The sequence below is a fragment of the Rattus norvegicus genome, chromosome 17 (genome assembly GCF_036323735.1).
Source record: "Rattus norvegicus strain BN/NHsdMcwi chromosome 17, GRCr8, whole genome shotgun sequence".
In the NCBI taxonomy this organism is placed as follows: Eukaryota; Metazoa; Chordata; class Mammalia; order Rodentia; family Muridae; genus Rattus; species Rattus norvegicus.
In genome coordinates, this window is record NC_086035.1 from 8,479,826 (window position 1) to 8,502,393 (window position 22,568).

At 50.3% G+C, this 22,568-nt stretch overlaps 1 protein-coding gene across 10 annotated transcripts in view; it reads left to right on the forward strand.

Moving 5' to 3' along the window:
• The first annotated feature begins 4,514 nt into the window (after nt 1–4,514).
• The window catches only part of Macroh2a1 (macroH2A.1 histone), a 62,929-nt gene continuing 44,875 nt past the window's right edge, over nt 4,515–22,568 (forward strand). For 8 of the 10 annotated variants that reach the window (XR_005495266.2, XR_010058850.1, XR_010058851.1 and 5 more), the window contains exons 1-2: nt 4,687–4,896; nt 11,260–11,464. Coding sequence is in view for 6 of the 10 variants with exons in the window: in XM_006253573.5 (XP_006253635.1) it covers nt 11,293–11,464 (172 nt within the window). In the remaining 4 variants the exon portion in view is untranslated. Of the gene's footprint in view, nt 4,897–11,259; nt 11,465–22,568 lie in introns of all 10 variants that reach the window. The other 2 variants (XM_006253576.5, NM_017182.3) reach the window with 2 other exon arrangements.

The window sequence follows — 22,568 nt, forward strand, 5'->3', positions numbered from 1 at the left end:
TCGCACAACAAGAACTCTTCAGGGTTGTCAGTAATTTTTAAGAGTTTTAAGGGGTTTTGAATCCAAATAGTTTGAGAGCTGTGGTTATAGGAAAACTCGCTGGTAAAATGCTCATGAAGGACCATTAAGTTTAAAAGCAAGTGCTGAGCAGTGGCGTGGAAATCACACACATTTAATAGGAAGCAGATTTAGGAAGCCTGTGTAACTCAGCAGACTGCTCCTTACTCAAAGAAGAGCATTCTTTCCTAGGGAGAACTAATGGTGATTTTTTTTGAGCATTTTTATTCTTCTAGTTTTCACGATGAACACACATTTATCTTGCAATTGGGGGGGGGGACACAGTCTTTAAAAATCAATGGGAGCAGCCGGTGTGTGTCCCTGAGGTAGCTGCGGAAGAGGGCAGGTCCCTGGAAAGAATCTAAACAGGAGGTGAAGGCAGAGGTGGACGGAGGCTTGTTGTGTTAACTGGCACAAGCTTGTGATCACATTCTTACTGCAGTCTGTGTGGATGGCACACTGGGGGCCCAGGGCTGAAGGTGGTACAAGGGGACCGCAGGCTCTAGTTTTATCTGCCCAGGGACTCAGAGGTCAGCCTGTGGCTTCCCTTACACTCCCTCCCCCTTCACCTTGAGCACCATGTCTTGGAATTCAAAGCACTTTTGTCTCTCTAGCTGTCCCCCTGTTACCTGTCTCATTCCTGGGACAGCGTATCTTGATGGCTTGAATAGATTAAGAAGCATCCAGATGGGTAAAGTATAACCTTAAGAGGACTAATTAACGAGGAATGCCATGAATCTGGATGGCACCATACCATAAGCTGGGAGGGGAAAGCCAGCAGGAGCACATATCCTCCTGCATCACAAGCACTGCGATGTGAGAGATGCCACCATGCACGCCTGCCGTGATGCTCTGGGATTGTGAGCTGGGATAAAATCTTTCCTCTTTTGATTTGTTTTTTTTTTCCAGTTAGTTAGTGATGATGATGATGGTGATGATGATGATGGTGATGGTGATGATGATGATGGTGATAATCATGATGGTGATGGTGGTGATGGTGATGATGGTGATGATGATGGTGATAATGATGGTGGTGATGGTGGTGGTGGTGATGATGATGGTGGTGGTGGTGATGATGATGATGATGATGATGACGACGACGAAACGACCAAGGTGGAAAGTGGTATATGAGAAGCGTTACGTGGTTTAGATGTCTTTACACCTGAACTATGAGAGGAATTATAAAGAGTTTGAACATGTAGGCTTGACAAGTCCTAGAATTCTGGAAGCAGAATTTAAATCTTTTAGAGCTCTATTTCATTCACACGAGTGCTTGGCCTGCATGTACGTCTGGGCACCACATGTATGCCTGCTGCTTGAGGAAGTGCTGAGTCTCCATGTGGGTGCTGGGAATTGAACCCGGGTCCTTCGAAAGAACAGCAAGTGCTCTAAACCACCGAGCCAACCGTCCAGCCCTGTAAGCAGAATTTAATAGATGGTTCTGGGAGGAGCACAGAAGACCAGAGTGGAAATGGATGTGGACACTGCGCACTGTGCCTGTGTGCTTTCAGCTGAGAACAATGACTTCATAGGAAACTGAGGCCATGTTCATGACGTTTGGTCTGTATCCTGAGACACAGGGGACTGAGCTTGAACAAATAAACTAATCTGATGGAGGAGGATTCAAGGCAGGATTGGTGTGGCATGGTTGTCACTCGATGCTTTTAGCCAGGTTTACAGTGAGCAATTGGAGAAAAAAACAAGAAAGATCTGAGAAAAGTTTGGTCAGAAAAGTCAGTATCAGAGGCTGACAGAGACGTTTCCTACAGAAACCAGAGCCTACTAAAGACATCTCCCCAGCAAGAGAAGCCACGAGCTTTGCATTGGGGCAACAGAAAAGTTACTTTGAAGGGATCTCAGGCATTGGCCAGACCCCAGGCTTCGCAGGCACAGGGTATGAAATTTATAAACTCATTTGGAAGACCTCCCCTTGGCAGGAGTGAGGGAAGAGGTTCCCTGCTCGAGAAAGGGCACCTAGGCAAGTGTTTAACTGGTTTCAGCTGCCTAAGCACTCAGAAGCTGCTGGAGCTGCAGTCCAACACAGCCAGTTGCCCTAGGGCTTTCAGCAGCCCTTGACGTTGATGTAGGCTTTATAGTAATGCAGAATGGAAGGGTCGAGGGGTCATGGATGCTCCTATCCAGTTTCAAAAGAAAACTACATGGACGGTCAGACATGTGTGACAAAGGTCAGAGCTCCTGCTCAGGGTGGGAAGATGAAGCCCAAGTAAGAATGAAGATCCAAGCATACTAGACTTCCTAGGGTCATGGAATCAACACTAAGATGAGAGGTGAAGCCAGCCTAAGAGAGAGGCCACATGGACTTAACCAGCAAGGTCACAGAAACAAGCTTTTTCCGAGCTCATTCGACGCCAACCACATCCCAGGATTCCAGACATGGAGTCTGGTGAGTTCCGGTCTTACTTTGTTTCATCCCTCCTTTCAATGCTCCCATCCTCCCCATTCAGAACGGGAGTGTTTCTCCTAAGCCACTGGGTGTTAGAAGTATGCACATTGCTTTTTAACTCTACCAGGCAGTGCTTCTGAACCTGTGGGACATGACTCCCTCAGGGGTCAAATGACCCTTTCACAGGGTTTGCTTATCAGCCATCCTGAATATCAGCTGTTCACGCTGATTCACAGTAGCAGAAAAACTGCAGTTTTTATGGTTGGGGGGTGGGGTCACCACCCGAGGAACTGTATTAAAGGGTGGCAGCATTAGGAAGGCAGAGAACCAACCACTGCTCTAGGAGCTCACAAGAGTTTGCCTTGAGCCTCGAGGTTTCAGACTTGAACTTTGGAACACTGTTGGAAATACCAAGGCCACTGAAACTCTTGCCTTTTGCACTGAGATGAGCAGAAACTTTAGGACCCACGGGCGGATATTAGGACTCCAAAATGAAATGCCCACCTTTACCCCAATTTCACTAAAGGCATGGTCTTTAGCTGGTTCTATTACGTGAGGACATGTTGGAAACTTTAGGGTGTGAGTCCTAGTGGGAGGAATTAGGTTGCAGAGGGCTTTGGAGTGTATATTGCCCTGGCTCCCTCTTAGCTTCCTGTCTGCCCTGAGGTGAGTAGCCTCTGTCATGCACTCTGCCACAGCCTGTTTTCCAATAGGCCCTGGTCACTGGAGCCATGCGCGGTGGGTTGATAGTCAGAATAAAGTCATTCCCCCTTTAAATTGCTCCTTTAAGTTATTACAGTGACAGGAAGCCTGGCTGTCTCCCTTCCATTTTCTGGACTCTTGCTTTCATACTCCAGCCCATAATACTTTTCGACATGCTGCTATCTCAGAATTTCACACTTGGGAACACTCCTCCTCAGTAACCCCATGGCTTGCTTACTCCCTCTACTCCTTTAGGCCTTTGCTCAAATGTTTCTTGCTGAACCCATCTCTTTTTAAAAAGTCAGACTGACTTATTTCATTCTATGTGTTTTGAGTATTTTGCCTGCGTGTGTGTCTGTCTGTGCACCACGAGGTACCCAGTACTCATGGATGTCAGAAGAGAGCATTGGATTCCCCGGAGTGGAGTGATGAGGATCACATGAATGCTGGGAACAGAATCCTGGTCCTCTGCGAGAGCCTGAAGTGCCATTAAACCCTGAGCCATCTCTCCAGCCTCAAGGCTACCTCTTAAACACACCCCTGCTTACCTTTCCTATTATTTCTTCCGACCCAATTTCCTCCCAGAATTTATACCCTGTAATGCATGACTCCTTTGTCTCTTGCCTTTCTTTTCCCACCACTGTAAGCTCCAGGAAAGCAGGGGGTTTTGCCTATTCTGTTTACCATTCCACAACTACACCCAGATTTCTGCACGGTGTGCAGAATGTCCTAGGTATTTCCTTGAAATAACGAATGCATGGGCGAGGGGCTTTAGACAGTGCCTTTCGTGTCTTTAAAATGCACAAGGGCTGGGGAGACGGCTCAGCTGTTAAGGTCACAAACCCCCAAAACCTGCTGCTATTCTAGTGCAGCCTGGGTCTGGAGGAGAGTCTTTGGTTTTGTGGATGGACTTTGCTGCCCTTTCTCTGGCTGACAACCCCCCACGTTAATATGTAAAAATAAGCACTGCTTAAATTCAGTAGCTCTCCACTTGGAGCCAGTAGTCATCAAACATTTGCTTGGTGGAGGAAGCTAGCCGATTCCACGAGCAAAGCAAACCCAGACTTTGAGGCCAGTTCTGAAGAATCCCACTGATCAAGGGAGTTGAGATGCAGCAGCTGATCTTGGGGCACACAGCTGCTTGAATAATGCTTGTATTTAAAGACAGGGGGCCGGCTTGAGGCGCGGAGTTTGTGCTGACTTTGGAGGAAGAGATCTCTGGTAACAGCAACTGTGCCCTCCCTCTTTGTGGACAACGCCACTGGTGATGAGGCGACACAAGACACACAGTAGGTGCTCACTGCACATGCTTGCCGAGCCGCGCTCTGAACAAGCATCTTCCTGAGGCCCGACCCCTGCAGCTCCCGCGCGCAGACCGATGTCTGGTGGGCAGAGGGCAGGCGGCAAGGCCTGGGTGCAACCGAGGCTGGCGCCGTTGGCGTCCGCGGCCCGGCGCAGGCCGGGGTCAAGGCCAGGGCGCCGAGTGGCGCGGGAGGGGTGGCCGGACGCGCGAGGCCGGGAAGGGATGTGACGAGCGGCGCGCTGTGCATTGTGGGAATCCCGGGGCCGCCGCGAGTGGTTCCAGTTCACTGGTTCCAGCGGAGCCGGGCGGAGGGCGCGAGCGCGGGACGCGCGGGCGGGAAGCGAGGAGGCGTGGGCGGGCAGGCAGGAGTGCGGAGCGGACCGGCGCAAGAGGCCGACCGGGCTCGGGCCCCTCACCGTGCAGCCGCCCGGTAAGTACCGCGCGGGCCTCGGAGCCGCAAGCTGCGGGTCCGCACGGTCCGGGCCCCCCGCGCCCTACGGCCGCCGCGCGCTGGGCTCTGCCTAGAGCCGGGGAAGCTCGGGCGGTTACCCTCGGGCCTCGGGCTGCCCGGGGTCCGCCAAGGCCCTGCCGGGGCAGCGCGCGGGTCCCGGTGGTTTTGTTCCGAAAGCAAACCCGGAAACCAACTTCTCTCGGAGACGCACCCCTGCCCCCGCCGGGGCGCTTTGTGGGAAAGGGGCTGATGGGGTCTCCCCCCTCTCTCCGGGCGGTAGAGCCAGGGGTGGCGCGGGTCCTAGGGCACCGAGGCCCGGAGGCCGAGACCGGTCCGTCCGCCCGGGCCGGAGCCGCTGTGCTCAGAGTTTACTTGCTCGTGCGCCGCTGGCCCGCGCGTGCCCTCCCGGGCACAATAAAGTGGGGCGCGAGCCACGGGCCGTTGTGAGGCCGGCTGGTGGGGCACCCGCCGCGAGGCCTGAGCAGGCGAGGCCTGGGGACCACTCGCGGACGGAATCGCAGGCCCGGGCGGGCTGGAGAGGAGCCATGGAAGCCCCGCTGCTCTCGCTCGCCTTTTGTTTGCTTTGTGCTGGGGAGGTGTTATTTTTAAGGTGACTCCGGAAGGCCGTAGGCTCCCCGCGCGCAGAGGGACAGCTGAGAAGAGAGTCTCTGGGGGTGGGGTGTGTAGAGACCGGAGGCGCGGGATGCTGCTGGCGGTGTCACCTGACAACAGGTGTGCGAGATGCTGAGCCCCGCTCCCACTCCTGCAGAGACCGCCGGTAACTCACGGCCGGGCAGAAGATTGCTTGAAAGAGTCTTAGAAGATATGTAGGGGAAAGTTGTTTTCTAGGTTTCAAAGAGTAACTTTTGAACAAGCCGCCGAGACAGACCTTGGCTCCAACAGTTACAGTCATTATGAAGTCTTTGTAAGATTTTTTAATGATCCAGTAAAACAGCTTAGAAGAATAGACAATTAGGGGGGTTCTCCTGCTCAGTTTCCCTCAGTGCTGACACCTCTGTGGTTTGAGGTTTTACTGTTAAAAGAGAGGAAGTGTTTTGTTTGTAGACTTTGCACCAGGGAGTCCCAGTTTTGAACAGTTTGTGCTGGAGTGGAAGACTCGAGTCTTAACCCCACTAAACTTCTTGTTACCTGTAGGTTAACCTTTAGGTGTACAGTCACAGTTACCATTAACACGGAAATAGACGCCTTGTACCTGCTACTGCACTTAATACAGCTTGTCCACAATTGACCAATTGAGCCAAAGTAACTCAGCACACACACACACACACACACACACACACACACACACACACACACCACCCTCTCTGACTAGATCAACCTTTTCAATTTGTGGGGTTTTTTTCCTCTTAAGGATAAGGAATCCCCCGAGACTTTAGACTTTCCCCCTTTCTCATTTTGCTATGAGCTAGGTCGTTTTCATTGGTTGACTATTCATGTTGATCCCTAGGTAAAGAAGGTATTGGGGAGAGGTGGGTGGACATTGTTTATAGCAGGTACTGATTTATGGTGAGGCAGGGAGAGCCCACACTGTCTACTGAGAACGGTCCGGAAATTCACATGTGAGAACTTCCTCACTGGCTTACTTTCTACCATGTGGACTAACTTTAGGGAGTGATACAGTTCACTCTGCCACCTTCCTCAGGATCTGGAAAGCCATTCTTCCCTCCCATGGGGACATGCTTGGAGCTGATGGTGTCCCCTAGTCGATGAAAGGTCTATTTGAAGAGAGAAACTACTAGTCTGTATGTGGTGTTCAGGATTTGCAGTAGTCTTTGGTTCCTGATGGGCTTTTCGGAGCCCATTCTAGGAACATAAAATGGGAAAGAGTGGGGGTGACTTGGACCCTTACCTGCTAATGCCCCCATCCCTGTTCTGTAGGCTTAGGAGCAGGGGCTCCTAATTGAGGACTCCAAAGAGTCCTATAACTTGCTTGCTAAGAGCAACCCTGCCTGGTTGATGCTTGCAGTCACTCGTATGTCCCAAAAATCTGTTCTGGGTTAGGAAATAGTCATGAGCAAGAAATGCCCAGGCCCTGCCCTGGAGAACTGACTGTAGGTCAGTAGAGGAAGGACAGTTGTGTTAGTGGGGTCGAGTCCTATGTGGCTTGGCGAGGTCAAGAGGCGAGTTTGTTGGGCATAGGAGGACAGGTGGGGGCAAGCGACCAAGGCCTGAGAAACCATGTGTGCCAGTTGTACAAGCTAACCAGTGAGGTGAAGCTAGAATCTAGGGTCAGACGAGGACAGGGGAAACTCCACGGAATCCCATCAGAACCACAGCTGATCTAAGAGCAGCCAGGAACACCCCAAAGTAAGAGTAAGAGAGGAGAGCAGTGGCTAGGCCATCTCTTACCCTTAGTTGGGATCCCCGTGTAGCAAATACCTGGAAGCTTCCAGATACTTGGTCTGACTGGGCTCCTTAAAGTCACATTTCCTCCTGATGGCTTTTTAAAAAAGGAGCTGTCACAGCACAAGCAGGGAGAGGAGTTAAGTGGCAGTGTTGCCCTTTTAATGCAGGACTGGTCCCTTCGTACAGCCCAGAAAGCACGGTGGTGTAGTGCGCGTATCGACCGGCGAAGTTTCAGGCCCCAGCTACAAGCTGGGGTTTGCTTTTCCTACCACTAGAAACGGGCCATGGTCCGTGTACTCGGATCTCTTCTGTTTGCAGACGCCTCGCTCTGTGATTTAGTGTTTGTTGGACGGAGAGGACTGGTCTCTGTTCTGGGCCAGTCGCAGCACAGCTTGGCTTGTGTAGTGTAGCCACACGCCTCTGGGGACATAGCAGTGCCAGGAATAACAGCAGGAAGGAGTAGATGGAGATTGCCGCAGACAGGATCACCGTCCTCCCCTGCAGGATGGACTGCCTCTGCCTTGCCTTTATGGTCAGAGTTGACTAGAAGGTGGCATGCATGTGGATACAAGCATTTATTCGGCTGCAGGGAATGGAGCCGGTGGGCCTCACTGGCAGTGTTTCGGACACTTATAGATGAGATTCCTCCACACATACAGGTTCTCTGAGTACAACTCCCTAGGAGTCCTAGCCAATAACTTCATTCAGAATCAGTCTGCATAACTCTGTAGCTTAGCTAGCTAGTGAAGACTTCAGAATTGATCGTTCTTGTGGTTTAAGCGCCCAGACTGGTTACACGTACAGCCTACAACCTGCAAGCCTAGGGTAGCTATGGATGTAGCCCAACACATTGTACTGGTGAAAATGTTGGTCACCCCTGATAAAGGCTGTCTCTGCTCTAGCGTCCGTGGGTCAGTGTCCAGGTGTGAAGAAGATCACGTTTCCTCTGGCTGGAATTACTCAGACCAGACAGTGCCGAGAGGAAAGGTAAACAGGATCAACGATGGTCACAGCCATAATCCTTCATGTGACTTGTATCTCAGTGGTCAGGTCCTTTTCTTCCCGGGAACTCCTCCTGGGAACAATCTCCCTGACTTTTGATGGTCTCAGCTTTCACAGCAATTTGAAAGATGGGTCTTCACAAATGGGTGTTATAAAATAATCCCAGAGAAGGTTCCAGACAAACCACTGCTATGAGTCCTCGGCCTTTGGATGTGCAGCTCTGTTCTCCGCTGATGGGAGAACATTTATTGTAATGGCAACCAAACAACCACAAAATAGCAAGTAAGGTTACAGTGGTGAACAGAGTAAATTGGTTTGGGATGCCAGAGACCCTAAGAAAACAGGTGTCAGTGATACAGTGTAGCGAGTGTTGAGGGCAAATGCATGCAAATCTAGACTGGTGAACAGGTTGGGAGGGAGGATTGGAAAAGCATTTGAAGAGAACATAGAATTGAAAAGGATCAACGTGTATAATGCATTAGAGAGGGGGAGCTGGCAGAGGGAAATTATTATATAATGATTTATTTATTTATTTGTTTATTTATTTATTGCTGGGTCCCTGGAGCTGTATCAGGAATAACTAAGTCAGTCAGTCTGGAGAGAAGCTCCAATTGCTGGGAATAAGAAGATTGGGGTCATCAGAACTTTGTTCATGAGAACTGACCTAGCCAGGATGTCCGTAGGGACAGAAAGCCCAGCCGTAGCAGATTCCATCATGGGGAGCTCCTAGATGGGCTTGCGTCAGCCACAGAGTTCACAGGCACACGAGGTGGGAGTGTAGGTCTGGGAAAGGTGCATGAGTCCAGGGAGCTGCGGGGCTAAGGGTGGTTTGGGAGGGAGGTGATCCAGGAGTGGTGGGCCTGTGGCACATCCCTACAGCTCTCCCTTGAGGAGCACTCTCTGCAGCACTCTACGGGACCGCTCGTCTTGTCCACCCCTCTGATGGAGTCCTCAGCAGCAGCTTTCTGGCTCCGTCTGTGCCCTGAGGACAAACTGCACTCTGCAGCCGCACCTTGCTCCTCAGGCAGCTTGCGGTTGGAGAATGCCTCTTCTCCTACCCTGTTTCTCCAGCACGCGCCGTTCGTGCTGCTGTGCTCAGTGCACAGAGGAAGGAGCCTCCTAGTGAGATCATATGTCCTGGAACCATGGTGAGATAGCTAAGGCAGGCTATTTACAAAAGGGCTTGTGGAGATAAAAGGTTAAGGGGCCACATGCCTGTTAGAGTCCTGAGGTGGTGTAGAACATCACAAGGCATGGTACAGGGATTGCATGCGTGCGTGCGTGCGTGCGTGTGTGTGTGTGTGTCTGTCTGTCTATCTCAAAACCCTTTTCTCCTTTAAAGCCACCACAGTTCAATCATGGAGACTCCATCTTTGACTCTGCCTAATCCTGATCATTTGCCAAAGGCACCACGTCTGAACACTTAGTCAGATTAAGTTTCTGACCTCTGAACACCTGGATGGAATGCTTCAGGAAGCCTCAGACACGGAAACCACAATTAACGCACAGCACAGGGGTGTGACTCAGAGATCACCTGGCTAGAGTGGGTGGATCTTCCTGTCCTAGGCTGCTGACAGCAAAGGGTGGCCAGCACGCAGTGGTAACTAGGTACAGTCTTTGCACCTTTGGAGTGTCTGGGACCCTCAGGGCGCATATCCTTTTGGGTAACAGACTATGATGCCCTCCTGGACGATGAACCCAGCAAGGACAGACATACTTCTCTGGCTAAGTAGTATAGCTTGTCAGCGGTGCCCTGACAAGAGGCTGAGTGCTTGCTTGGAAGTCACCTTGTCCAGGATGGAGAACTGTCCTCCCCTCAGATGAGGCTGCGTGTAGGACAGTTATACTGTGCTTACCAGTCAGACCATGGGTTCAAGGTTAGCTTTTGAACTGGCTCGTCACATGCCCCAGCACAACCCCTGGAGCAGATGGCTAGAGTGCACGTTCCCAAGCTCTCTAGTAATTACGTGCAGATGTGTGGCTAAATTCTGACTGATGGATCAGGAACAGCAGTGGTGTGCCCATTTTCAGGCCCAGTCCCAAAAATTCTCTGCTGTGCTTCCTGATAATTCCCCATCCACGGCAACAGTGGTGATTGGGCTTTGCCCATCACTAGCTCTTTGTTATGGAGACTGTCAGAGAAGGAAACAGAAGGGATGTACCAAGGCAAGCATGTACAGGACTTGCCAGGTCCCGGTCCTTGCGGCTTCTGGCCAACGCTGCCGTCCACAGAGGCAGCAAACACACTAGCAGGTCTTCTGGGGGACAGCAGGTCTGTGCATCTGCAAAGGGGCTGATCACAAGCCGTTCCTGCTGAAAGGGACAAGATACCAGCCTGTGACATCTGGCTCTTGCCCGTCACTGGTCAGGGTCCTAGTGTAAGAACCCAGCCTCTTGGCTGTATGTCCTGTTTTAGGTGGAGGCCATAGCTTTCTTCCCATTTTACTACAGATTTATTATTCCAGCCTCAAGTGCAGAAAGATGAAATCATTAAAGAGGTATAATGTAATAATAAAATTTATAATAAAATTTTTATGGAAAAATTACTTATTGAACTATGTTATCTGTTAGATCAGGACCCAATGTGCTGGCAATAATAATTAAGTTGTTGAATTAATGATGCAACAATCAAAAATTATGCTAAGTCCAATAGTTTTTATGACTGTTTAATATTAGCATTGCAGGCTTAAATTTTTCAAAACCTACTTTATTAGTTTTACACCGTGAGGCATATAAGCAAGACACCTAAGATCAGTCATTGTCAGTATAACATTTAAATGGAACCGACCAATAAAATCGATGTCACGGGATAAACTGTGCGACGATGTGTTTTCTTTGCAAGGGCCAGACGGCAGGCCCAGCAGGCTCAACAGCTGCCTGCTTTGCGTGTCATCTGTTCCTATGAAAAGACCGTAGTGTACCTGGGTAGCGAGCCGTCTCCAGTGACCCTGACTGTGTGTCCTGCCTTCACAGTGAGCTTGCTGATCTGTTTCTGGGGCCGTCGCCATGTCGAGCCGTGGTGGGAAGAAGAAATCCACCAAGACCTCCCGGTCAGCCAAGGCCGGGGTCATCTTCCCCGTGGGACGGATGCTGCGGTACATCAAGAAAGGCCACCCTAAGTATCGGATCGGAGTGGGGGCGCCTGTGTACATGGCTGCCGTACTGGAATACCTGACCGGTGAGTGCCCCTGAGCCAGCGGCAGGCACCAGGGGTTGGACGTGGTGGGTCTTCAAGCTTTCCAAGGACTAACAGGATCTTTTCCTACTTACAGAAGCTCGTTAAACATCTGGAGAAGTCAGACCAGAACAGTAGTTGCTTTTACCTAGATCCACGAGTTGCTAACGTTTTACCTCAGTTACTTGATTAACACACACACACACACACACACACACACACACACACACACACAGTTTCTGTGTACAGAGTCGTCTCTAGTTTTGGCTGTTAGGAACCCCATTTTCAAGTCTTCAGAGTTAACTTGGTAACGTTGCTGATGACTTTGGGTTTCCTTCTCGATTCGGGATCCGTTTCAGTACCTTAGGTTGGCGTGTCTGTCAGGTCTGCCTGGACCTGTCTCATCTTGAGGGGCTCTCGGGTTTGGTTGTTTTCAAGTCTTTCGAGACACTCATGCTTTAAATTGCCCGTGCAAGCTTTCAGGCTATTGCCTGTTCTTTGGTCAGGGCTGCTCCTCACCACAGGAGATCCAGGCCTTGCTACAATCTCCAGGCGAGGCAGGGGTGGTGTAGACTGTTGGTCTGCACCTGGCATGGGCTTGTCATATCCCTGTTGAGCTGCAGTGGCATCCGCACCCCCACCCCCACCCCCGAGGCAGCCTTCCACCCACTGTCTCCAGTCTCCCAGGGTGATCCTACCGAGAGTGCCCGAGGCCATGGTGGTTGTGGTGAACAAGGGTTAGGGGTTTGGGTTTTTATTTTACTTATTATTCTTTTTTGTTTGGGACAGCCTCATGCAGCCCAGGTTATCCCCAGACTCTTAAAGAGCTGAGGATGGCCTTGAAACCTATTGTGGTTATGAAATAGAGATTCTTCTCGTTTCTTTTATTCTGTATTTCCTAGGTGGCTTTTTTTTTCTGACAATCAGATGTTCATACCCCCAACCCCCATCTCTCTGCTCTTCTCTTCTTACTTTTTGTGCTCTCAGTACTGGCTCACGACTGCTGGACTTGGTGCGTAATTCATGCCATTACTCATTTTAATGCTCAGACTGTCCCACGGTCGGAAGGAAAGCTGGTTCTTATATTCCGGGTCTGTGAGCCCATTGCTTTCCTATGTTTCCCCTTCAGCTCAGTGGCATGCCTCATGGATGGCACCACCCACAGTGGGCTGGGCCTCATGGATGGCACCGCCCACAGTGGGCTGGGCCTCATGCATCAATTAGCAATCAAGAAAATGCCCCCACAGGTGCCCACCGGCCAGTCTGTTGGAGCCGGTTCCTTAGTGGAGGCTCCCTCTTCCCAGGTGTATCAGGTTGATAACCGGAGCTGCCCACGGCACCTGGCGGATGACGTATACCACTGGCAATCAGCCAGAGGGGGTCGGAGTGAGTGGCTAGAAAGCAGGGGACTCTGTGGTTTCACACAGCGCTGGTTTAAAGGCATTGTGACCTAGAGTGAGTCACTTAACCTTTCTGGGCCCACTTTCCTTACAGCTCAAATGGAGACAACCATCTCTGCCCCACTAATTCCAAGCTCTTTGAGTGCTGGAAGGGCCTCCTTAGAGCGGGAAAATTGTCACATCAGCTTCCTAACACCATCAGGCCCCTGCTTCCTGGGAGCTCAGACACTCTCATTAGGTTCAGTGCATTGTGAGTTTACATTTCTTCCCTGTGGCGTCCTATGTTATGCTGGTGAAGGGTGAGGGGACAGCACCATTGCTCCAACATCTCAGGTAGCTGCTACCTAGTGCCACACAAGTGTCTATATAAGCCCTTCCTTTGCCTGTCTCATTATGAATCTGAGCCCAGGACTTAGTGAAAAGCTCTCAGGGAGAACTTTCCCTCGGGATGGAGACCCTCCAACTCCAAAGACCAGACTGAGACACCACAGGATGCAATCAGCAAGAGGATTTGGTTTATTGTCGGGATACACAGGCACAGGCACCTGCGGGCGCTTCAGTCACTCGGGGGACTGGCGCGCCCCACGGAACCAAGGATGGGCTTTTATAGGATTTTGGGGAGCAGAAGCAAGCATACAGAAGCAGATGCATGGTTACAGGGATATAATTGGTGGATTCTAATATGGCAAGGGTTTAGCCCGGGGGCAAGTTTCTTAGCTACCTTCTTGGAACATAACGACTGACTCGGCCCCCCACCAGGGTGTGGGACCTCTCCCGGGGCTTTTTTTCATTGTCAGGTGCTCAACCGAAGTCGTCCTGTTGCCAGGCCTTCAACCAAACACATCCTGCTTGGCAGCTGCTGTGTACTCAGTGTTCTAACCTTTCCCTGAACCAGTCATCTTAAGTACAGCCTTGCAAAATGGCGTTACTGCTGTTAAGCTGGGGTCTTTCATTAGGAGATCAGGGTGAAGATCCTTTTGCTTGGCTCTGGAGACCTTGACCTGCTGCACCCACCCTGGTCCCTCTTAGCTCTGGTCATGCATGGTGGTGCTCACAGGCGAGAGCAGCCCCCGAGTATGGCTGGGAAGCAGCTCAGAGGCTTTCTGTATCCAGCATCCGCCACATCAGCTTTTGCACAGGGAAGTGTGAGATATAGTGTGTTTACGAGGATGACTGCTGGCTGGATCCACGCTGTGTCTGCCTGGTTACCGCTGTAGTCCCTGGCATGAACACCTCCTGACGCTGCCTGTTACATGTAACCGAAGGGGCGCGTCCACAGTTGTCAGAGCTGCGCTGTCATCGTGAGGTCACTGCATCCTTTCCCGGCCACAGAGAAGAGTCAGATAAACTCAGGGGCCATGTCCAGCAAGCCCCTCTCAGAACAGGGCCGTGTGCACAGCAGCTGCTCTCAGAGGGTTGTAGGGCTCAGTCTGTGGGGCCCGAACAGACGCCAGACCCACCCTCAACCTTAGTACTTTAGACCAGAACAGGTACCGGTCAGTGACAGGCGGTGACGAGACAAGGCTGGGAGGCAGAAGTGGGACTGAGCCAGTACCAGGAAGTGTCACTGTTAAAACTTCTCTGCATGTCTGTTTCACTGCCCTCCCTACAAGGAGGTGGCCATCTTAAACGATAGCAATGGCCTTGGGGTGGATCTGGGGACATCCATTTGAAAGATGAACCAGCCTCCTGCCTTTGGAAGGTCTGCGGGAGACACAAGAGGGGCCCAAACCGTAGAGCCTTCTGGGGCAGAAGGAGTGCCCTTGGCCATCTGCTATGTGAGTTAGTTCTCTTGTTTCTGTGACAGAAATGACTTGAGGAAGGGCGCGTGTATTTCAGTTCATAGTTTGAAGGTAAGGCCCACCTTGAAGAGGTGTGGTGGCAGGAGAATGAGGGAGCCACTTGCACTGTGTCATGAATGCTGGTGCCCAGCTTGCTGTCTCCCTTTTACTCTGCCTGGGACACCAGCCCATGGGATGGTACTGCGTAGGGTGGACCCTCCTACCTTAACCCAATGTAGAAACTCCCGTATATACAGACCCTCAGGGGTGTCTCCTGGGTGACATAGATCCTGCTGAGGTGACAGTATTAACCTTCGCTCTGGTCTTTGAGCTGCTTCCTTGTATAATGAGCATCACAGCCCCTGCCCCAGTGAGTTGTAAAGCGGAGGCAGACGCAGCCTGTAGAGTCCCCAGAGGTTCTATTCTGAGGCGCCTGTGTTGCGGCTTCCCCAAGGCAGGGTAAGAGGAGCTCTCCCTGCCCACTGTTGTTTTTCCATCTGATCCACCCACCCAGGTCTCTCTGAGTTGAGCCCTGTGAGCTTCCACAAGACTTGAGAAGTCGTTCAGGGTTTCCGAGGATGTTTCTGAACTCAAGACATAGGGGTCTTCAGCACCAGACCAGAGAGTTTGGCAAGTGGGCATCTCGAGGTATCCAGTGACGGAGGCTTTTGGAGGAGAGCCCAGAAAGGTCCCCGGCCTCCTGGCTTCCTGGCCAAGAGATGAGAGCAGCCTGGTCTACTGAGAGTGCTGGGTACACTGATACTGAGACACGTAGCTCTTCCTTCACATTAGACAGTCAGCAACAGACAAAACAAAAACAAAACAGGAGTTGACACACAGGGACAGTGAGGCAGTCAAGGACAGTTTCTACACAGCCACCATCTTGCCTCCCACCAGGAACCTGCCCCGGCACTCCGAAGCTGAGCAGGTCTCGGTGGTTGGCCTTGGGTTTGCAGGGACAAAACTTGGTTTTGTGAGGGCAAAAGTTAAAACCTTCAGTAATATTTACCTTTCTAAACTCTTCTCTAGTCTAAGACCAAACGCTGCTGGTTTCTGATAATAAACTTGCTAGTAGTGGCAGGGAATTGAGAGGAAAAAAGACTTAATTGCTAGTGCTCTTTCTCAGAGCCCCTCACTGCCAAGGGGAGAGGGTTGGAGCTCATTAACTCTTCCTGAACCAGAGAGAAAATAAAGGAAAAGAATTAAAGTCATTTACATAGATAATATGCATAAACATACACTCACACTTATACACACATATACTCAGACACACATTTACCCTCATACACACACATACACTCACACTTAAACTCACACTCAGACACACACATACTTACACACTCACCCTCATATACACACACCCTCATACATACACATACACTCACACTCATGCTCACACTCTCACACACACACACACACACACACACACACACACACACACACTCTCTGGTTGGGCCCGACAGCCTGTCTCATCAGCACCACAAGTGTTTTTGCACACTTACATGCAGACAGACAGACATATGCATATACATTTGGATGGATGGGCTGAGCCCCCCAAGCCACCACTTTATTTCTTCTCTCTGGCCTTTTAATACCTTCCCAGACAAAAGTTCTCTAGAAAGTCACCTCATAGATAAAATGTTACGCAAAGGGGAGTTATAGGATGGCCATAGTAAGTTCTTAGCATGGTTCATTCTATCAGCTCACTAAAGGTTCACAGCAGCAGTTTTCCACGGCCTTGCTTTACCACAGTGCACACTTGTGACGTCGTCCTTGGACCTGACCTAGAATGAATGTTTTCCTTGATCACAAATTTGTCCCAAGCCTGTTTCTCCTCTTAGTGTTATTTATAAAAGAAAGCTCATTGTATTTTTTATAACACAGGCTTTATTTACTCTTCTATGAGGAGTGGGCACATTCTATTCTTGTTTCTAACTTTGTGTCTTTCTGGCAAATCAACTACAGCTTTCCTTCAAAAATTATTTTAATCAAACTAGGAATTCTACAAAATCATTAATTCATCTAAACAGCACTAATTCATAAAAGTCCTGTTGATCTGCAGGAAACTTTCCCAACAGGGTGGGCTGATGCCCAGGGAGCATTAGGCTGTGTCATAGTGGCAAAAAGGCACTTCAGCGGCAAGAAGTCATCCTGAGGTGACGTGTCTTGGGACCTTGCCTCCCAGAGCTCACCCATCCATCCTAAGTCATGCAAAAATGGTGGGCTGCCTCCAGGAAAGTCCCCTGCTAGCCTTAGTGGCTCCTAGATGGTTCCTGATAGACTTCATGGTACTGGGGACCCTAAGACAAAGGACTTACTTTACTTTGAGCCATGTATGTAGGGTATGAGGAATGTGTGTGAGAATGTGGATGCAGGTGTCTGCAGAGGGCAGAAGACGACATCGGGTCTCCTGTTGCTAGAGCTGTAGGCCGTTGTGAACTGCCTGACATGGGGGCTGGGAACCAAACTGGTCTCCCGCAGGAGTAGCAGCCATTCTTAACCTCAGAGCAGTCATTCTAGCTCACCGAGGAACTTCGTGATGAGTGATACTTTGAAGACATTTGATTGTTGCTGCAGTCCCAGAAACCATGGGCCTCTTCCTGCTCAGCAGAGTGTTGACAGTGGGAGATACCGTATAAGAGATGGGGCTCGGGCTGAAGGGGCAGCTCAGAGGTTAGCGCACGAGTGCTTTCCTAGCACCCACGTGGCAGCCCACAGTTTTTTTTTTTTTTAAAGATTTATTCATTTATTATATATAAGTACACTGTAGCTGTCCTCAGATACACCAGAAGAGGGCATCGGATCTCTTTACAGATGGTTGTGAGCCACCATGTGGTTGCTGGGAATTGAACTCAGGACCTCTGGAAGAACAGTCGGGTGCTCTTACCCCGCTGAGCCATCTCTCCAGCCGGCAGCCCACAGTTGTCCATAACTCACGTGTCGGAGACCTGTTGCCTTCAAGGGCAGTGGGTGTGCTCATGTTGCACACACGTGCCGACAAAACACCCATGTACATAAAATAAAAATTAGTAACTCTCTCAAGAGTTAGAAAAGACATGGGACATTACCTCTGGTCCCCTGGAATTTCCGTCTTATTGAGGTGTGTGACATGTTAGTAGTGTAGTGTCTACAGCTGGAATCGGGGCCACTGTCAGCTCCCACCCCATGCCTTATGTAAAGGGGAGAGACCAGTCTCCAGCAGGTTCAGACTCCTTTTTCTAATCCCCCACAAACAAACAAACAAACAAGCCATACTAGTGTCGCTGAATTCCCAAAGCAAAGAAATTGGAGGTGTAGTGGATCCCAAGCTTATCACAGGTTTTCAAGAAATAACTATATGAGCCACGTGTGGTGGCGCGGGTGTGGTGGCGCGGGTGTGGTGGCGCGGGTGTGGTGCGGACCTGTAATTTCGGCACTGGAGGCAGAGGTATTACTGTGAGTTGGAGGCTAGCCTGGTCTGCATTATCACGTTCCAGGACAGCTAGGACTACACAGAGACCTTGTCGCTAAAAGGGAAAGAAACAAAGGAAGGGGAAGGAGAAATACCTATAAGAAAGCTTTGCTGTGACACAGTCAGGGACACCAAGCCCAGAAGAGTGACATCTGAGAGGGCTAAATCAAGAGACACAGTGTCACCTTAAAGAATGGACCACAGCTTGACATTGGTTCTCCAAGCTGGACCTAGGAAGACTCAGCCGCCCTCCAGGGAGAGCCTGTAATGTAGGTAGTGCTGCAGTGACTAACTGAGACAGTCACTTGGGAGGTTGTCTGCTCCTGCTGTGTGAGTCACTCCCACACCAATTTAGGGAGGGACCTACAGCCTCGTTCTTGCATGGTCAGACCACTTTCCTGTTTGTGTCAGACACCCTGTTATGTAATCTGGTTACATACCTGTTCTGTACTGAACTTTCTAGTCTGTGCCAAAATGAAATCCACCAGCAAAGGATACCATGCAGCTAAGCAGGATGGGACGTGTTGGCTACGAGCTCCCAGGATAAGCCCTCCCCACAGGATCACCGAGTCAAAGCTGGGCTGTTTACAAACCTACGGTCATAGTGTTATGTGGATCTTATAAGGCAGTGGCCTGTAACTTTTCCCTCTCACTTGGATCAAATCTATAAAATGTATAAAATGATGACGTCATCATCAGTATTTGCATATTACCAATCCCCTACTCTTTTGTTCTGCTTCCCAAGCACCCCCCCCCCCCCACTACCAAGGCGCACACACATGCAACATTTCAAATATTGATGTTCCTCTCCCCCTCATCCCTGGCCAGAGAGCCTTCCCATGTCCTCTCCTGGTCGATGCTACAGTTGAGGTGCTTGACTAAGGTTTATTAAGTTTCCAGGGTAGCAGTGGAGAAGCAGTGTGTGTCTGTGTGTCATTGTCCCTCCCCCTGTGATCTGATGGCCTCCACCCAGCCTGAGTGAGGTTCAGCTCTTGGGCCTGGCTGCACTAAAACCCCAGGTACAACATGACCACTTGGTGTGCTTCTGCCAGCTGGTTTTGGCTGACAACACGCACGGTCCTCCTCACCCACGCACCTTTGGTGTCTCTCTCAGGCTCAATGTGGCATATCCCTGTCGGTCAGTGGGCCACCGTCAGCTCCCAGCCCATGCCTGAGTGAGGGGCGAGAGCAGTCTGCAGCAGCGGCCCTTGCTGTGCACATGTGCCTGTCACAGTTGTCACGTCTGATGACAAAGAATCCTGTGGATTCTGGAGATTACCTAGGCCAGGCCTGCAGTTAACCTGTCACTTTTCTTGAAAATGAATCCCAAGTCTCTCTTCTGCTTCCCTTTCTGGGACACCGCAGTGTGTCCTGAACTCACACAGCTAAAAATAGAGCGGAGAGAGGAAGACATTCGGTTGAGCTCTGCGATGCTCACAGGCCTTGGAATGCCTGCATCCCTTGACTGCATGATTCCTTGTGACCCCGTGTTCTTCAAAGGCAGCACCAACCTCATTGTCCTTAAAGCAGAAGTGAGAAGCCACAAGTTTAAAGGGTTGAGGGGGGGTGTTGTGAAGCACAGTGGCACTGGAGTGGCACCGTTCACTGTGCAGGGCCGTCTGGACGCATCTTTCCTTTTCTGACTCTGTGAGTACTGAACGTTTAGGAGGCCGAGGTTCTCTACCAACCAGAGGGTGAAGCTGGCACTGCAGCCTGGTGTGTGTAGCAAGGAGGCGTCCTGGTCTGCTTGTCACCAAGGTAGACTGTCAGTGGTCTCTGTTGGTGACACATTACAGTCTTACACAGTGAGCTGTCAGGTGACTAAAGAGATTAAGGAACCGTGACCACTGTGACCTGCCGGTCCTTCCGGCTCCCGAGGGGTGGATGACTCAGGGAGCTCTGAACAAGACTCTGTTCAGCACTACTTCCCTCACGGAGAGGTGTCAGCAGCCAACGGTTTCCTTTTGGGTATGCTCTGGGGTTAGAGGGAGGAGCCTGTTACCAAGGGTGGACCTCACCCCACTTGTAGAGGTGCAGCAGGGCTGGAGACTGGCCTCTCCCCTGCACACGGGTCGGCGGTTGAGCTCGGGACTGAGTTCTGATAGTCCGCAGTCTGCCTGTCCTTTGTCCATCCTTATCGTTTAGGTTTCTTTGTGCATTTGCTTTGAGACAGGCTTTTGCCGTGCACCCCTGTCCTGGCCAGAACTCACTGTAGATGATGCCGGCTCAGAGATCTGCCTCTCCAGCGCTGGGATCAAAAGCATCTGACGCCACACCCAGCACTGCCATTCTCCTATTTTGAAGTCTGTAGCTGCGGGCCTCGTTGTTCCTGAAATGACTGAGATGAGGTAGAATAGGACTAAATCCTTAGGCCAGTAGCTTTGGCTTGTCCCCTGACTAGCGCATAGTAAATCCATTTAAACCAGCCACGTGGTTGGCAGTGTTCTGGGTGAACTCTCCTATGCCTCACTATTTCCCAGAGTCCTATCTGTCCCTGCAGGATGTCCCACCTTCTAGTCCTGCCTCAGCTCATTGGCCATAGACTTTTTATTGACAGGTGACGCTTCTATACATACAGCATGTAAAGATTCTCTCTACATTTCCATTTGGACGATGTGATGGTTTGTATCTGAGTGACCCAGGGAGTCGCACTATTAGGAGGTGTGTCACTGTGGGCGTGGGCTTTAAGACCCATCTTAGCAGCCTAGAAGCCAGTCTTCTTCTGTTTGCCTTCAGAACAAGGTGTAAACTCTTCAGCTCCTCCTGCACCATGCCTGCCTGGATGCTGCCATGCTCCCACCATGATGATAATGGACTAAACCTTTGAACCTGTAAGCCAACCCCAATTAAATGTTGTCCTTGTAAGAGTTGCTTTGGTCATGGTGTCTGTTCACAGCAGTAAAACCCTAACTAAGATTTCAAATAGAGGATCAAATTTCAAAGTGACAGATTTTTCTAACCCGGCTAGCTCCCAAATGCAAACAGGACCTATTGGTTTATTCAACAAGCTTTAAGCACAATAACTGAGCAGCTATTTTTGACATTCTGTGCTATGTAGCTAAGCCCCAGCCATAGGCTCTGGGTTACGTGTGGTTTGAATTTCCCTGTGGTTTGCTTTGTTTCGTGTGTGTCATGGTGAACTCCCTTGGCAACTCTTCCTCCTGCCTGATTTATTGGTGGCCTTCCCTTTTTTTCTCCACCTCGTGGCCCTTCTTTACTGGATGCTCACTTGCCTCGTGGCCAACCTCTTCTTCCTGCCTCTTTTCTTATGGAACCCTGGCTGGGATTGGAAGTCCAGCCTTTCTATCTCCTCTGCCCAGTCATTGACTGTTCAGCCTTTTATTAATCAATCAGAGATAATGGGGGAGCATTCTTGACACCACATTGATACTGAAGATTCCTCAATATTCAATGCCTGTGTCCAGACCGTAACTGGATCTCAGGGCACAGAAATCAGCATTTGAATACACAGAGCACAAGACCAACCTTCAACCGGCCTATGCCTGTCAGCTAGGGTAGCCTTAAGCTCAGAATCTTCCTGCCCCAGCGTGTCCAGTGCTGAGGTTGTAGGTGAGGCCTGCCATGCTCAGAGTGTTAGTCCTCTTGACAGCATCTGTCAGTCTTATCGATGTGGTTCTGGGGACTGACCCAGGCCATCACATGTGCTAGGCCACTGGGCTCCATCTCCAGCCCTGGACAGTGACTTTATAGGACAGAAAAACTATTTAATAAAGTCTAACATTGATCCCTTTCTCCCACAGATGAGCCCTGAGTGTGTTCACGTCACTCAGAGACATCTTAAGTTTTCTCCTACGTTAGCTTCTAGGAGCTCTGTGGGTTTCGTCCTTCAGAGTTAGATCTGAGGACTATTTTGAGTTAATTTTTTGCCTAGAGTATAAACATCTATGCTGAGACTTGAGTTTTTTGCGTATAGGTGTTCACACATTGTAGTGTGTATGCTGTTGAAAGCCTCTGCCTTATTGAGGACAAACCACAGTACCTAAAGCCTTTAGCATGGACGCTCACTGTGTCTTCATGGTGTCTCTTGGAAGGCCATCTGGGGCTTTCTATTTAGGTCGCCAGTGTCTGCCGAACAGACAAGTTCCACATTAAGGGTCTGTTTTCTTGGGCCGATAGGAGCGCCTAGCGTCTTGAAATCTGTTTCAGTTTCACAAAGCATGGCACAACCTCAGGGTATTTTCTCCATCTGGGACCTGTATCTGTTGCTGGTAAATACTTGCAGGTTGTTTGAAAACTTGACGATGGGATGGATGTCTCTGTCTCTCTCTGGAGCGCAGACTTAGCGTGTTTTAGTTTCACCCCACCTCCTGTCTGTCGGTCCTAACTGTTTTCCTCCGTTTTTTCTGCAGGGGTAAGTGTCCCCAGTCTTTCCACTGTTTTAGTTCTCAGTTACATACTATGATATGTAATCTGTGATTGACAGTAAATTCATGTTGTAATAAAAGGCATGCATG